The 17,046-nt window shown below is 40.4% G+C and overlaps 1 protein-coding gene across 2 annotated transcripts in view; it reads left to right on the plus strand.

The window, feature by feature from the left end:
- DNAH11 (dynein axonemal heavy chain 11) overlaps positions 1–17,046 on the plus strand; it is a 308,320-nt gene that overhangs the window by 272,546 nt on the left and 18,728 nt on the right. For both annotated transcript variants that reach the window (XM_075062396.1, XM_032783410.2), the window contains 6 exons: positions 1,530–1,652; positions 2,217–2,410; positions 3,398–3,546; positions 4,537–4,664; positions 7,966–8,193; positions 13,671–13,862. In XM_075062396.1, coding sequence (XP_074918497.1) covers positions 1,530–1,652; positions 2,217–2,410; positions 3,398–3,546; positions 4,537–4,664; positions 7,966–8,193; positions 13,671–13,862 — 1,014 coding nt within the window. The remainder of the gene's footprint in view (positions 1–1,529; positions 1,653–2,216; positions 2,411–3,397; positions 3,547–4,536; positions 4,665–7,965; positions 8,194–13,670; positions 13,863–17,046) is intronic.

Below are 17,046 nucleotides of genomic sequence, written 5' to 3' on the forward strand. Positions count from 1 at the left end.
TTTAGCACTTATAGCAAAGATTCTCCAAGTAATAAAAGTACCTTTTGATTTCAGGCTGAGATTATATATAAAGATTCAGGCCAGCTGGGATACAAGTAAATAATAAGTAGGTCCTGACCCATCAGCCCCTGATCTTGGGGCTGGGTGAGACAGATTACACCCCCTACATCATTTGCCTTTCTGACAATCTGATCCCCCGGTCAGCATGTGTGTGTGACTCTTGGGTCACAGGCTGTCTTTTATCCATTTCAAAGTTCCTTTGTTCAAGAGTTCCTGCCTGAAGACCTGAGGTTTTGAGAAGATCTCCTGAACCGGGTCAGATTTCTGATGCATTTCTCCAGAGGTGATAGGAGGTAGTCTTCCAACAGTGGAGTCACTGTATTGTCCATCTGAGCACTAGGAAATTGAATTAGTCATTGCTGGATTCCTGGGTAGCTGGGGAGAACTCCAGCTGGAATTAACTCTCAGGATAGAGATGGATTTCAGAGTGGTAGCTGTGTTAGTCTGTATCAGGAAAAACAGCAAGGAGTAGTTATGGCACCTTAGAGACTAATCAATTTATTTGGGCATACACTTTAATTCCCATTCTTCACAGTGTGCAAGGGGAGGAGAGACAACACAGATAGTGGTGGTAAGCGTGTAGTTAAAAAGACACATTTGAATTCAATATTTTTATTGTACATTCAACCTATGGGCTAGATTTGTCTCCCCTGATATAGTTTTGTGGTATTCCTGATGTGTTTAACTTCTGCAGATACTTAAGCTTTTGTATAAAGAAGTTGCCACCGCTTCTCATTGCAAAAAAAACATTCCAAATGAGTCATTGTAGTCTCCCTGAGACTAAAGAGAGCCTAGAACAATGACTCTGGCAAGTGTGAATTTCCTGTCCCTCAGTATGTGTTTAAAGAGGGTGGAGGATAAATGTAGGGAGTTGTATGGAACTCAGGTCTCCTTAGCCACTTGGGTAGTGCTATTTAAAAAAAAAAAATCTTGTACAATCGAAGCCCAGAATAACTCTGATCTTTAAGAACTATGGTTTAAATTTGTTTTTTTCATATAACAACTCTTTTTACTCTAGCTAAAGAATCAGAAATCATAGCTATTATTGTAATCTAGCTATTTTTAAAGGACTTGGGTGCTACTGCTAGCATAGAGCATAATGACAATTTTAACTTCTTCAAAATTATTTAGTTCAGAGGTTGTTAGTGGGTTTTTTTGGTGTCCAACAATCTGAGGCAAGTTCTGCAGTGTATACCACAAATGTAAGGCTAAGTTTGAAAATGTTTGTGAGTAATGGAGGTCTAGAAATTGATCTCACTCCATTACTTCTCTTATAATATATTTCTATTCATTATTTTAAAATAATTGGCTAAAGCTAAATTCTTCTATTGGAGCTACAGAGGGTTGTCACCAGAATTTTCAGTGCTTTATGCTGCCTATTCAGTAATGTCTGTTGAGTGGTAAATACTTTGTCACAAGTGACTGCCAAGTAAACCTGATGACCTTTTTCAATTTTGTATGCTGTCAAGATTCTGCTGAGAAGTAAAGAGATAGAGCTCCTTGAATTGGATTTCCTGCTTCGATTCACAGTCGAACACACTCACAAGAGCCCTGTTGACTTTTTAACTCCTCAGTCATGGAGTGCCATTAGGGTAGGTTTGGAGAATTGTTTTTCAATTCTAAATTTTATTTCATGTTGTTTCTGGAGACTTCCTAGAGCTAAATAATGTCAGATAAAGTCAAATATTCAATAGTAAATTTTAGTACAACTTGCAGTGCTATTGAATGAGTTGTCCTTGCATTTTAATTTTTTTCCCCTGAGATGATAAAATCATATATTTATTTCATGTGGAAATGCTGATTTTCTATAATCTTGGCATTCCTCCAGGAACGTAATTCTAACCTTCACACAGTTTCTTACTCTCAGAAAAAATGAATCTTATGTTTTACAGTATATGGTAGATGGGTATTTAACTGTAAACAGATTTACGGAGATATAAAATGGGGTAATCTTTTACAAAAAAAAACATTTATTAATATAGGCTGTAAGTATAGATTGTGCTTTAAATTAGGCCATAGATGTCAAATAATGTTACTAATATTAATAAATGTAAAGTGTATTTAATTATCACCCCAGCTATATTATTAGTAAAAATGTATTTCATTATCACCCCAACTGTACGTCATGGGCATATCATCCGTTTGGTGTGTTCCAGGCCATTGCTCTAATGGATGAGTTCCGAGGGTTAGACAGAGATATTGAAGGGTCTCCTAAAAGATGGAAGAAATGGGTGGACTCAGAATGCCCAGAAAAGGAAAAGTTCCCACAGGAATGGAAAAACAAAAGCTGTCTTCAGAAACTTATCCTATTGAGGGCACTGCGCCCAGATAGAATGACCTATGCTCTTAGGTACGGTCTTTGACATTGTGTGTATCCATGGAACCACACGTGAAGATGGCTTATTGGATGTGTAGCCCGCTGTGCTGAACTTTTCAGTTATGGGAATCTAATTTACAAGCTATGTGGTCAGGCAGAGCCTGAGATTGATTATTGGCCTTTGTGGCAATAGTACTATCTATTCCTAATAGGGCTATCTATTCTTTTTCAGGTATTTGTGAGAAGGTGGTGGGATCAGATGGGGGTGATTGACTGTTTATAGGGAATTGGCTTATTTATAGGTTGGTGATTTTATTAGATTCTATACATGTGCCCCGAGTCACAAGGACTATGGTCCTGACTGCCCACTTTTTTAGTCATATTTCTCTCTTAATATTCATTCTTTTTCTAGGGATAGCAGTTAGATTCATGGGATGGTAATTTTCCATCTCACTCTTCTTTAAAAATCTGTGATCCTCAAAACATTTCAGCCTTGTATATTTATCCAAACCCTCCGAGATTTTTTTTAAATGCCTTGCCTCCCAAAGAATGGTACCTTTCACCCGACTGCCCAAACCCTACCAGCTGTGCTACCATAGGTGCTGGAACTAGGGGTGTTGCGGGTGTGGCAGCACCCCCTGGGTTGAAGCGGTTTCCATTGTTTACTAGGTTTGAAGTTTTGTTCAGTGGCTTTCAGCACCCCCACTATACAAATTGTTCCACCACCCCTGTATGCTACCCATGCTCACACCTTCCTAGGAAGAAGCATTCCCTTACTGATTACTTGCTGTGCCTAGCTGGACTTTCTATCACATAGTCATTCTCCCCTTTCCTGAACAGACATATGCCAGATTTTTCTGTACCCTCTTTACCACCTGGCTGCCCTTCCCTGACACCTTTCTTTAATGAAACTGCTACTAGCCTAGAAGCAGCAGGTCATGTAGTCAGAAGAACTCAGGACCCAAGTCTGTAATTATGAATATTCTTGGTGTCTTCAGTTTATACTTTATATTTATATAGAAACTTTGTGGAGGAAAAACTAGGTTCCAAGTATGTGGAGAGCACCAGGATGGACTTAGCAAAATTATATGAAGACAGCAGTCCAGCCACTCCAGTGTTTTTCATCCTTTCCCCTGGAGTTGACCCTCTTAAAGATGTGGAGACACTTGGTAAGTGTGTTTTCAATAGGGGTTGTGCTTGCATGGAAGAAGGAAAGTAAATATCTATAGGATCAATCCTGCTGGGCATTGAAGACAATGGGACTTTGGGCTTTGGTTTAAAGGGAGTAGGATTGGGTCCTAAATTTTAAAATCTTAAACAAAACCAAAACAATGTGTCCTCATAAAAGAATAGAAATGAATATGACAAAGTTGGGCCGGGTTTATTTTTAACAAAAGGGTTAAGTTGTAAAGTTTCGCCACCCCTCACCTATTTGTGGTAAATGGAGTGGAGGAAAAGTGCAAGGCTATTAGCACTATAGTATGAAGAAATTTTTAGACTGAACATTCCTCTGCTTGGCATAATGCAAGTTTCTTTTGTACTGTTTTCTACCTTTTGACTAGATGAGGGCCAGAGGGCAATTTTCTCCATGCTCATGTAATCTTGTGCCCCCTGTGACTAAATAATGGTCATTATACAAACTATATTCAATTGTGTAAAGCACTGTCGCTTTATACTTAGGATTACTGTTCCCCACAGACTACACTGAGAATACCAGGTTAATACAGCTGTGACCTGACTGTGCTCAATTTAAACTCAGGCCTCACAAGGTGAGAGGCTTGTGCATTTACCCACTGAACCAATCAGTTAAAAAACTGATGTGATATCTACCACATGTTGCTCCTTTTTTATAAGGGAATTGCTTTGTACCCCCTGTAAGAGTTTCTAAAGCTCAGTAACAATGCCTAACATCTATCAAAATGTCAAAAGGTTCATTATCTTAAAACCAAGGGAACAGATTTCTGCAGGCTTTTTCTAATACCAGCAATAAGGCTGCTGTTGAGAGCTCGCAATTTCGCTTGTTGAAATTGTAAGAGTTTAGTGAAGTGCTTCAGAAGAACTAATATATATTGCACCAGTGATAGTGAAATTAATGAGTTGTTATCATTTTTTCCCCTTTCTGCTCTGTTCGTTTCCTGCCCCCATCACTTCCCTTATAGGCAAAAAACTGGGGTTTACTATCGACTCTGGAAAATTCCATAATATCTCTTTAGGACAAGGTCAAGAGATGGTGGCAGAAGAGGCACTAGAGGAAGCTGCCACACATGGGCATTGGGTCATTCTCCAAGTAAGTGTTAAACAGCACAATAGATGATAGTGGTGCACTCAGTTAGGTGAATGGCTGTTTGTGCTAGTGAAGTGACTGCAAGGTAAGGATTGTCCAACAAGGTACAACTTTCTGTGAAATTCAAAAAGGCTACAAACAGAACATTTTGTTTTGTTTTCCTTTTGCCTTTGTAAATGACAAGGTAAATGTTCACATATATTGAGTGTTCATGGCATTCTGCCTTTACTCTCACAATTACAAGCACTACCTTTCTATTCCCAATAGGGCCAGGAGAGATAATACAAGAAGGCTCCCTATGGCTAGGCATGATTATGTCCTCAGGAACACTCTTCTCCTACATAATTAAGAACTCTTGTTCCATTGAGTAGGCCATAATGGAGTCGTCTAATAAAATTAGAATGGCTAGCCCTTGGGAAGCTGTATAATCAGCACTGGAGTGCTGCTCTTCAGAGATAGCAGTAGCAGCTTTGGCTAGCATTGTGTGAATTGAGAATCCACTCTCTGCAACAAACAAAAAGCTCTTTACAACACCCTGGTGAACTATCATTCTTGGTGCAGCCACAGAAGTTGACAGGAGCACTGGGATTGTTAGTGTCACTAACGCAAGGTGCTGTGACCAGCAGCTTTACATTGTATTTTATAGTGTGCTAATATATGTAATGGTCACATTGTCCTGAAACACTACTGGAAGCATTGGTTCCAGGCCTTGCCAATAAAAGATATTAGGGGAGCCACATTATGCCTTCCAATTCTATTTTTACACATCAGCACTGCATCAGCTTGTCAACCTAATTATCTGCTGCAAATGTTAGCTGCTGTTTAGCTGTTCTTGTAATAAAATAAATAATAGCAGTGACTAAAGGCCCCAGCTGAAGTCAGGGCCACATTGTGCCAGGCACTGTACTGAAACAGAGACAATATTTTTAAAAAATAATTGAGATTTTAATTATAACATTTTCACCATTTTTTCAGCTCGTTTTACTGGTGAGCTATTCAAGCTTATCTACCAGGAGGTGTGCCTTTCAGCTCATATTGATATAGTTCTTACTAAGTAAAGCAATGGTATTATCGGAGAAAACAGAGAGAGAGGGAGCTGAAAAGTGGTAGATTGCAATGGAATTCGAGTGCTCAGCACCTCACAGGCTCGGGCCTAGAAGCAGGGGTAATGAAGGCAGCCCAGTTTCAGCTGTGACGTACCTCTGAAACCTCAGGTGACATAGGTGAAGGTTCAAGCAGCTTTTGGCAATATAGTGCTTTTCAGCTCTTCAGCTCATCGTGTTTTTGTAGTCCAACAATCTAGAAAATCACACACCATTCTTGTCTAATATGCCCAGGCTGGTCACACCTGAAGCATCCAAAGGGTCCCCCTCAGCCACCATCTTTGAGGGTTTCCACTAGACTGTGGAACTACCTCAGCCCCCTGTAGCTCTTGTATATTACCCCATTTTTGGCCATTTGAGAATTTTCCCTTTGAGAGCTTCCCTGGGCCACCACCTTTTGGCTTCCCCTCAGTTTACCATCCTGCCGTGGCTGCTCGTCTCCCTTGGCCTCAAAGAAGGCCTCTGCCCATTCAACAGCTTCTCCTTTCTCTTCCCCGCCCCCAGGCCAGCTGAAAGCATCTCACCCAGCTGTTGGCTTCCAAGGGGACAGTCTTTCGGAACTGATCCAGGACAATTTGGTCCATGATTCTCTCTCTCTCCAGCTGGCCTTGGGGCAGAGCCACAGAGGCATGAGATCCTGTAATTTCTGAGCCACCACTCGTGGCTGTGCCCGTCACAAAAATGGTTCTACCTGAAACCAGTGTTTCTAGGCCTCTGGAGCCAGTCCCTCTCGATCCAGAATGGCTGCCTTCACTGCCAGATAGGAGATCATGTGCTCTTTGCTTATTGCTCAGTAAGTGGCCTGAGCTTTGCCCATCAGGAATGGTGCTACATGAGCCACCCGAGTTGATCCTTCTCATCCTGTGTTGCTTGCCACTCTCTCAAACACTCAGAGGATGCCTTTGGTATTGTGTTTTGGTCCCTGCTTTGGCAGGCCTGAGGCCAGCCAGCTCGTGGTTCCATCACGAACCATGTTGCCCGGCATCCCTTATCCCAACTGTTCTGTAACCACACTTGTTGTTGAAAGGGTGCATCTTGTCACCTCTGTTTAATGGCGAACTGTGCCTCCTACTGTTTCTTCAGGATCTTCATCAATCGCATGAGCAGAACCTGGGTCGGCTGCTGCTGCTGTTCTTGTTGCCACTGTACCATGACCATCTGCTGCTGCTGTCCTGTTATCAACAGGCAGATCGCAACCTCCATTTTTCCTCTTACCCATGCAAATGTGGTATGGGACAGCCAATGTCATGGGTTCAGCTTTCTCTTCACTGGGCACCAAAGAGCCACCTTACTCCCTCCCCGCTAGTATCCGGGGCTGGTGTGAGATGCCCACATTCTCCACCATCTGTGACACAGTAAGACTTCTCCCATATCTGAGAGGCATTCCCTGCCACACCCAGTCTCCTTTCCTTTAGGTATATTGTCCAAACATAAGCCAATAAACAAACAAGACACCAGCCCCTTAGCTCATCTTTTGTCCTAAGGTTTCATGGACTCCCTTCCCTAGGATTTCTGGTTATCCTGCTTCTGGTAGCTTTCTAGTCCCAGCCAACTCCCTTCTCAGCCAGTCCTCCTTCAGCTCTGCTGCTCTCTGGAATAGCAGCTCCAGGGCAACCTTCCTGGGTACCTGGCCTCTTACGCCAGTGGCCACCACAGGAGTTAGTGCCACTCCTCTGGGATTCCTCTCCCCAGGCACAGTGTGTCCCAATCACTCCTCCTCTTCCTGCCCTGTGACAGGCCTTTATAGCCGCAGGTGTAGCACTTCCCCCTTCAACAGGATCACCTGGGTCCACCTGCTCTGACTCAGGGAAGCTGAGCCAAGTCTATTCACAGGGCCCAGTTCCATAAAACACTTTGGTATGTGCTTAAGAGTTTTGCTGAACAGGGATGAAATTACTCATATGCTTAAAGTTAACCACGTGTTTTAGTGCCTTGCTAAATCAAGGCTTGAAACCTTCAGAGGCTAGTGAAATATCTGCTAATGTAACCAATGTCCTTCTTAGAATCTTTAATGTTTCTGCTTCTGCACCACCAGCTCATTTAATCAGTGAAATGTCATTTGGAGTTGAGTGCCTGTTCCTTTTCATGAAACTGCCTTAACAGTGTTTTTAAAGCTATTTTTCATGTGTCTATGTACTTTACTTCTGAAATAATAAACCTATACTTATCTCTCAGTGAATACATTACATGTTTTCCTACAGAATGTTCATCTAGTAGCCAAGTGGTTGGGGACCTTAGAGAAACTCCTTGAACAATATAGCAAAGGAAGCCACTCTGACTTCCGGGTCTTTATTAGTGCTGAACCAGCTCCAACCCCAGAAGAACACATCATCCCTCAAGGAATTCTAGAAAACTCAATTAAAATTACCAGTGAACCCCCTACTGGGGTGCTAGCTAATTTGCATGCTGCCCTCTACAACTTTGACCAGGTAAGGACAACATTTACATAATATATGGGTTTGGGTTTTTTAATTACTACAAACTTTTGCAAATAACTGGTCTACCAGGGCTGGGAGCTTGTTGCTGGGGTCATGGTATCCATTCCATATGAAAACAAAGGTCACAGAAGGCTACCCAGCTCTGCCCTATCCTGCCTCCTTGTAATCAATTTCCCATCATCATGGGGCAAAGTGCTTCAGATACTATCCCTGATTGTATTTCCCAGTATTAGGTAGTAGAGCAGTATAGGGTTAACCAACACAATGCTTTCCTTTTGTCAGTCAGGGAAGCAGCACATCAGACATATAAATGTGTTGGCCACCTCAACATCAGAGAAATGTCATGGCCCAGCATTTGATACTCTGCTTCCCAACTAGCAATCTAAGGCCAGGTCTACACTGCGACTTTAAATCGGTTTAATGGCCGATATACCGATTTAACGCTGTATCCGTTCACACGACGTCGTCATTAATATCGAGTTAAACCGGGCTCCTTAAATCGATTTTCTAAGGCCACCCTGCCTCACAGAACGAGAGGCTAGTTATTTCGCTAAATTCAGCTAGTGATAACTCGGATTAGGGTTCATGTGGACGGAAATCGACGTCTATTGGTCCTCCGGGCTGGCATCCCGAGTGCAGCACTGACCGCTTCCGGACAGCAATCTGAATCGGATGCAGCGGGCAGGTAAACAGGAAAAAGCCGCCGCGAATTTTGAATTACATGTTCCTGCTTGCCAGCCTGGAGCTGCAGCCAGTAGTTCCCTTGAAAGTGCAGAGATATTGGCTTCCTTTCGTTATCAAAGGTCAGTTCATCCGAATGGTTTGTGAAATCTGATCAAAACACGGCTTGGCGATGCAGTTTGAAAATGAAAAAGAGCAATCCAGCATAGACCGGTCACAGGAAGATACTAGGTTTTGATCGCGTATGGGAGACAAATCGTGATTGTATCCTCAGCCTCCGTCTACAGACACGAAAATGCCAACCAGCGTATTGAATAAAAAAAACTCCAGGATACACGGCGCGCTGCATATTTGTGACTAAGTCGTTAACCGGGCCAAGCCAGAACTCAAATGGTCCCTCACCCTGAAGTGTCCGTAGAGGAATCCTCGTGGAGCAACTTAACTGAGACTCAAGCTATCCCACAGCCACAGCCAGTCTCTGAAATTATTTTAAGCGATTCTTGGCTGGACCTCCCAATGCTTGTATGTTCACAACCACAGTGTCTGGCGCTAGGTTCAGGGAACAGCTCCTGCAGTTTATTTCCCCCCACCACACCGTGAAAAAAAAAGGAAAAATTGCTGTGCTATGGCGTTTGGCTCAAGATGGCACTCCTAGCCGGAGAGAAAAAAGGCGCCAAAGGTTGTCTTTCTGCTCATCTCACAAACGAATCTAGAAACGTGGCAGGGGGAGACAGAAGACATGGGTATATCAGATTCACAACACACAAATCAAATACCTTCCTAGAGATTCCGAGTTGTTTGAAATGAGGGCTGTCACACCAAACCAATTTTAGGACTAACCAACCACTCCGGAATAACTGTAGCTTGTCTTCTCTTTATCTGTTTTTTTCTGAGCCCTCGCCCCCATCAGCACTGTGCTATGTACTTCAACACGGGGATATAGTGGGAACTATGGATAAGGAGGACAGCTAACCCACAGTTGACCGCTGCCTGAAATCGATCTGGAGCTGTTCCGACTTAACACCCGCCAGAACAGTGATATATCTGACTTTTGATGAAGCATTCACCAGACTGGATCTCAAACAGAGGGTCACTGCAAGCCTCCTTCGGGAAGGTGCAAGAAGTGGTCCGAGATCTGATCCCACTGTGGACGCGCTAAACCGATTTTATTAGATCTGTTTTGTAATATCGGTTTAAGCTAATTCGAAATAATCGTGCAGTGTAGACGTACCCTAAGAGTGCCATGTCAGCTCCCCCTTTCCTACCATGACGTCTTCCAACCTGTGCTGGCTTCCCCACCTCTGCAAATTCCTGACAGTGCCTGCTACATATAATCTTTCCACCACTTTCTCAGGCATAGGGGAAACAGTTAACTACTGTGATAGTAAATTGGTATTACTGTAGATTGTTTAACTGAAAGGCATGTGAATGGGGATCTGTTTCAATGTAACAGCAATTCTGGGTCTTGAAAAGGTTGTATATTTCTTAATTTACATACATTCACCTAAATTATAGAAACTCAAACTACATAAACTAAATTTCAATAAGACCTATTAATAATCTCTACAATGAAACCTCCAGGCAATTTTTTAAACCTCAGTCTTGTTCCTTTTTAAATATGGTGAATATTATTTTCTTTTATGATGATCAAGCAAAAACCCTTATTTCCTTACAAATGAATTCTAAGGTTGATGAATTAGATACTTAAGATGAATCATCTCTTTCACTTGCCTTTAATGTTAATATTTGTAACATTCTTGATCATCCATGTTAATGCATATGCCATAAGCCAGCAATATGACTGTAAACTGACAAAAAAACAGTGATTGTTTATGCAATATCTTGACTTTCTTATTGATAGCCTCTACGGTTAATTTTATTATTTATTGTAACTTCAAGTTCATTGAGTGGCCTTTTTCCTTAGTTTTGAGTCTGATTGTAATATTACAGCCTTTTTTTGCAAATCAACTGTTTTGACTCTACTTTGAAACTATAAAAAAGCCTTCTCGCAGAAAAAGAAAACCCAACACAATGTATATAACTAATTCATTAGTTGTCCCACCTCTCCCCAAAAGAAAAGCCTTAGTGAAGAATTTGACCTTACTCTAAAAGTAGAGCTGGTCGAGTAGACAATGTTTATTAACATTTGCTCCATTCTAAATGACTCTTGGACACACCATGGGTTTTTGTGCACAAATGCTGCATACCCTTTTTATGTATTCCTGTGCTTGTATACAAATAAGGGTATTTGCTGTTTGATGTTGGTCTTTCATTAGTCGCCTGTATAAATTTTTTTTGTAAAACTGCTGGGAAGGAGAGAACAGGAAGAGGAAACAATGGCCAACTGACTCAGGGCCTTGCCAGCAGGGAAATGTAAGGGAAAAAGTGGCTTAAGAATGGGGGAATAGCATGCTTGGTGTCCACCCCACAACCTATTTCTCCCTTGACACCCTGTTCCTCCTGGAGTCCCTTATTCTGGGAGGACTTGTAGATCACTTTCCAGTTTCATTTCAGTTCAGTTCAGTTCTACAACTGGATAAGCTGTGCATACAGAATCAAGCTCATACATCTCATTGAAATGTGCCAAGGTAAAGACTGTTTTAACTGTATGTACTTTAGTATTCTAGTGATTCAAATATTTGATGTGCAAGAATTTTGTCTCTAGCACACAGGAAGGCAGGGCTTGAAGTTATTTGCCTTGATAAAAATGAGGCATGACAGTGAAAATTTTAAGTGCCACTGTTCTAAGGAACCCCTTTGGGCAACACAGAATACAGAGAGCTCCACACCAGGTTTTCTGGGCCAGAGAAATGGTGGTTATGATGTGAGGGCGGCAGAGGAAATGAGGAGGAGATCCTGGAGAATTCCTAGGGGAAATAATTGTGTCTACTCTTGGTTAAGCAGAAAGTTTTTATAATGGAATTTTTTTTTGTACAACTATATAGTTGTTGATAATACATCATCACAGCATTTTATTTTTTTTTAGTAGAAAGCTGAAATATATCGGTGAAGACTGTTTTTAGCAAAAGCATGTTGCACGGAGTTGTTTAGCTAAGATATTACTGAGTTATGGTGACTTTTTCAAAAATGGGAAATGCTCTTATGCCTAGGAGGGTTGTTTATCTGAAATGTGAATCTTAAAGCTGGCACAAAGGAGAAATTATTGCAACTTTGATTTTTCTGACACCATAATTCGTCCTGGGATGTTTAAAAGGCATCTAGTAAGAAATAGTTCTCATACAGACAGGACATCCTGGAATTCGAAGAGATACTTTAATTTAACTCTGTTCTAAATTAAAATATGGGTCATTTGTTTTTTAAAGATTTGAACTGGATTATCAATTTCTAAAGGTGAGATTTTCAACAGGAAACTCTAGTTGTATTTTTCTTATGGTTGTCAGTCAGTGGTGGTTGAGGTAAACTTTTGCAATACAGACTCTTAGGCAGATATATCAAGACTAAGTTAAGTACTTACTGTCCTTATTATCAGAGGGGTAGCCGTGTTAGTCTGGATCTGTAAAAGCAGCGAGTCCTGTGGCACCTTATAGACTAACAGACGTATTGGAGCACGAGCTTTCGTGGGGGAATACCCACTTTATCGTTGCATGCATCTGACGAAGTGGGTATTCACCCACGAAAGCTCATGCTCCAATATGTCTGTTAGTCTATAAGGTGCCACAGGACTCTTTGCTGCTTGTCCTTATTATGTTTCATGTAAAGTTATTTGACATTTCAGTAGGAGCAACTGCAGTTTTAAAAAAATATTCATTACACTATAGCCCCCCGCAGGTAGGACAAAGTTTGTGTTGTGTGGATTTCTATATGAGGGTCAGGAAGATTGAGTCAGATTCACAAATCCTACTCCAATATTGTATTTCTGATTATTTAATTCACTAATTTGCCCAGAAGAAATTTTGTTATAGTCTTGATGCTCCCCACCATGAGATGTTTCGCAGTCTTCGTGTGGGGGAAACGTTCTCCTGCTCACAATTTCCTACTCATTCTTCCATTAGGGAAGGTGTTTTGCCTTGACAGCCAGAGATTTAGCCCTCAGAAATTTTATATACCTAAGATGTATATGGATATCAAAAATCAATTGTAACATTAATTATCTCTTACACACAATTATAGCAATTCAAAAGAGTTTGGGGTGCAAGGAATGTAGATTCAGGATCATACTTCAGAAAAATATTTTTCTAAAGTTTGACTCAGGAACTTAAAGAAGCTATACAGAAACTCCTATTTCCAAGTTTCTGTCAATGAAGACTAAAGAAAACAAAATTAAATTAAATTAAATTACAATTACCAAACATACCTTTTTTGGAAAAGGCACATAAAATCTGAGCAAGATTGATAACTTCTCTATGGAATTTTAAACTTCTCTATAGAATTTTATAGTGGGAATACCATTCTCTGTGAGATTGTCTTTAACGTGGTCTATTTTATAAAAAATATCCTCTATCAAATTATATAATTTTTGAGTAATATAGAAACTTATTTAATTTCTATAGTCTTATTGGGTTAAATCCTACTAAATTCTATAGGCCTCTTCCATAAGGGCAGTACAGTGCTCCTTCTTATATAAAAAGATAATTTATCTGGTCAACAATTCTGTTTAACTATAATAAAAAGTATATAAAGTGAAAAATACTTAGGCTCCAATCTTGCAAACACCGCTCCGTTTGCTTAACTTCAAATGTGTGAGTAGTCCCATTGGCCCAAGTAAGCCAACTATGCCTATAACGTAATGGTCAATGGATAAAAACATTGCTTTTCTTCTTTGGCAGGATACACTTGAATTGTGCTCCAGGGAGACAGAGTTTAAAAGCATACTCTTTTCTCTGTGCTACTTTCATACTTGTGTGGCTGGGAGGCTCAAGTTTGGACCACAAGGCTGGAATCGAAAATATCCTTTCAATACTGGAGATCTCACCATTTGTGTCAATGTCCTCTACAACTATTTAGAGGCACACACTAAAGTAAGAATTAGTGGTCAAGTAACCTCTTACCAAGATTGTTCTGAATCTGTCAGTCTTGGATATTGAAGGAGTGGGACATAATTTCTCTGTGCAGCTGTTATTAAAATAGCTTACATTATATGCATCTATTGCTGACTATGAAAATATACCAGATCAAAGATTTTTCAGCAGTGGATGCTTGAACTTCATAATATAGGTCAAACCAGTTCCACATCAGCAGCTTAGCGCAAAAAAAAATGTCCTTCATTATGTTAACAAAAACAGTGGTTTACATGTGCATATATGCCAAATTCATTAGGCAGGTAATGAAGCATTTGCACAAATGTAATTACATACAGCAATTCTGACAGTTCATAACACTGCATTAATAATCACTACAATTAGTTCTGATGATGGAAGCAATTTACAACACGTCACATGTATAAATAATGGTGCATTTCCTGCATGTGTCATTATTATGTATTAAGGATACCACCTTGTTGTGACTTTCTCTGTAATGTTCCCCCGAGTGGAAGTTAAGGGTAGATGAGTGATTTTATTTCTAAGCGACAGCATATTTTACAGTTGTGTGGTTTAAATACTTGGTTAATGTCATTTTTTAAGTTCTGTAAATTCAAAGCCTGAATAATAGCAATGGTTATTCAGCATTTAATGGGGTAGATAGTAAGTAGGTCCTCTATACCACCTTTTTCAATAGCTTAGACATTTCAGAGATCAGCAGAGGGTTTTTTTAAAAAAAATTTGACATGTTACCTTCAATGACATACATTTACTTGTGTGTCCCAGTTTGTAGTCATTACACGTATTTGTTTGTTTTCCTTTTTTTCTTTTCACTGATGCTTTTTGCTAATAGGACATGAAATTGAATTTCCTTCATTTGGTATTCAGTGTCGCATTTGAAATAATTGCTTAATTTTGTAGTGATGATTTAACAATGGTTCTCGTTTAGAAAATGACTCTGTAAAATCAGCTTATTCCAACCCTTATTTTTCTTTACTGATAAATCTCCTTTTCTCTTTAGGCTCTGTTCTCAAAATAACTACTCATAAGCTTAATAAGTAGCTACTAGTAGCTGAAAGTCATGCTGTCATATGGGTATGATTTGTAAAGTCATGTGTGTGTTTAAAAAAAAACAAAAAAGAGGCCAAAAATGGCTGAGAATTTAAACATTGGTTGGTAACAGACCACGAATCTCAGCAATGATTGAATCTAATGATATTCTAGACAAAAAGAGCTCTCAATGATACTTCTTTTTGTTTCCATAACTTCACACTGACTCGACAGACGTTGCTAGTTGTGTGGGTGGTTCTGTTGATTTGTTTGGATGGCAGTTGGGTGCAGAGGTGTGGCAGTTTGGCCAAGTAATCCACCATTTGTGCAGTCTCCCATATATAATCAATCAAACTGTTACCTGCAAATTAGCTGAAAAGTAAGGATGGTGATTGGTTGAGTTACTTCTGATATCATACTTATCAATGGGCCAGTCTACAATAGAAGTACATTGCTACATCTGGTGAAAACACTCTATGCTGGTGGGAGAGAGCTCTCTTGTTGGTATCATAAATCCACCTCTGCATGAGGCAGTAGCTACATTGGCGGGAGAAGCTCTCATGCTGACATAGCCCTGTCCACAGTGATGCTTGGGTTGATGTAACTTGTCACTCGGAGAGGTAGCTTATTCACACTGCTGAGCAACGTAAGTCATACCAAAGTAAGTGATAGTGTAGACATGGCCTACGACTCTTGTGTCTATGCCACACCGCCTTACTGTACTGTACACTGCCTGGGTATAAGCTGTAAAGTAAAAAATGGTTGAAAACTTAAAAAAAAAACAAAAAACTATATGATAACAGATCACAACAACCAGAGATTATTCAATCTGGTGATATTTTAAATAAAAAGAGTTCTTGGCCATACTTGTAGCTGCCTCCATTGCTTCACACGGAGTCAACAGACATTTTAGGCTTCAGAGGCACACACAGTGTGACATTCCTGGAATCTTATTATATAAATACTAGTTCAGGTAGGCGGTAGGAGAGAGAATTACTTAACCTTTCCTTTTGGTAGTATTGCATACTTTTCATATTAATAATTTGTGGATGAGCAGGTTTCATCACATTGCATTGTAGCTTTATGGTCATTTAAAAATGTAGATACAAGAGGAAAAAAGGAGTCTTAAAAGCAGTCAAACCTAGTGTGAAGACAGAGCCAAATCCTACTCACCTTACTCAGACGGCTACTTGCATTAGTGAGTTAGATGAGCAAGAATTGACCCATGGAGCACAAAGTCCGTGTTGAAGACTGGGAGGCAGATTCTCAACTGGAGTAAAAATTGTCACAGCTTCATTGAAGTCAATGGTGCTATGACAATTTACACCAGCTGTGGACCTTATCTTTGGACACTTAATTCTCTTGTGGCTCTTAGGGAAATGGATTGGGTTGTGTCAGCTATGGGTGAAATTCCCTTCGCCTACACAATGCCCAAGTATATGAACTCTCTCCAAGTGGAATTCAGAGTGGTTATGGAGACAAAATCAACACAGGACCCAGGTGCAAGGCTTTTGTTCAACCCACTCCTTCATCCACCACACTTGCTTTTCAAGTATATGGAATAGAACAGTGACCAGCCGTGTAGAGTATTGGAGCCGTTTGATCCTTCTATTATGTGGCCTGCTGTACTAGTATATATGAGACCTTTCCTGTGGCATGCAATTGTGTAGGTGCCCCTGTGCAGCTGCTCAGCAGGTAAACTCCTCCTACAGCATAGCCCCTGTGCAGGACTTTAGTGTGGAGGTTGAATTTCTCGCTCCATAAACACTTCAGGCTAATTTCCTACACAGTACAATGTTAATTATGCAAACCTGTTATCCAAAAAGCCCTTTTATCCAAAACAGAGAACATGTCCCTGATCTCTCGTGATTACATTGAAATTTCTCTCTTAAATCAGAAGCCTTGATTATCTAAACATTGTCCATGTCCCCCATGACATCCGGCTAATTGAGGGTTATACTGAATTAGAATATTGTTATACTCTTTTAAGATGCACAGACTTTGAACAAGGTTATCTGGCACAAAGAGAAAAGGCAATTTCTTTACCAACAAATACCAGTGCATTGAAATAAATATATAGTAGATTCAGGAATGTATTAGTTGCATTTTTGTAGCCAATAAGGAGAAAAACTTG

This window comes from Chelonoidis abingdonii, chromosome 2 (genome assembly GCF_003597395.2).
Source record: "Chelonoidis abingdonii isolate Lonesome George chromosome 2, CheloAbing_2.0, whole genome shotgun sequence".
Taxonomy (NCBI): Eukaryota; Metazoa; Chordata; order Testudines; family Testudinidae; genus Chelonoidis; species Chelonoidis abingdonii.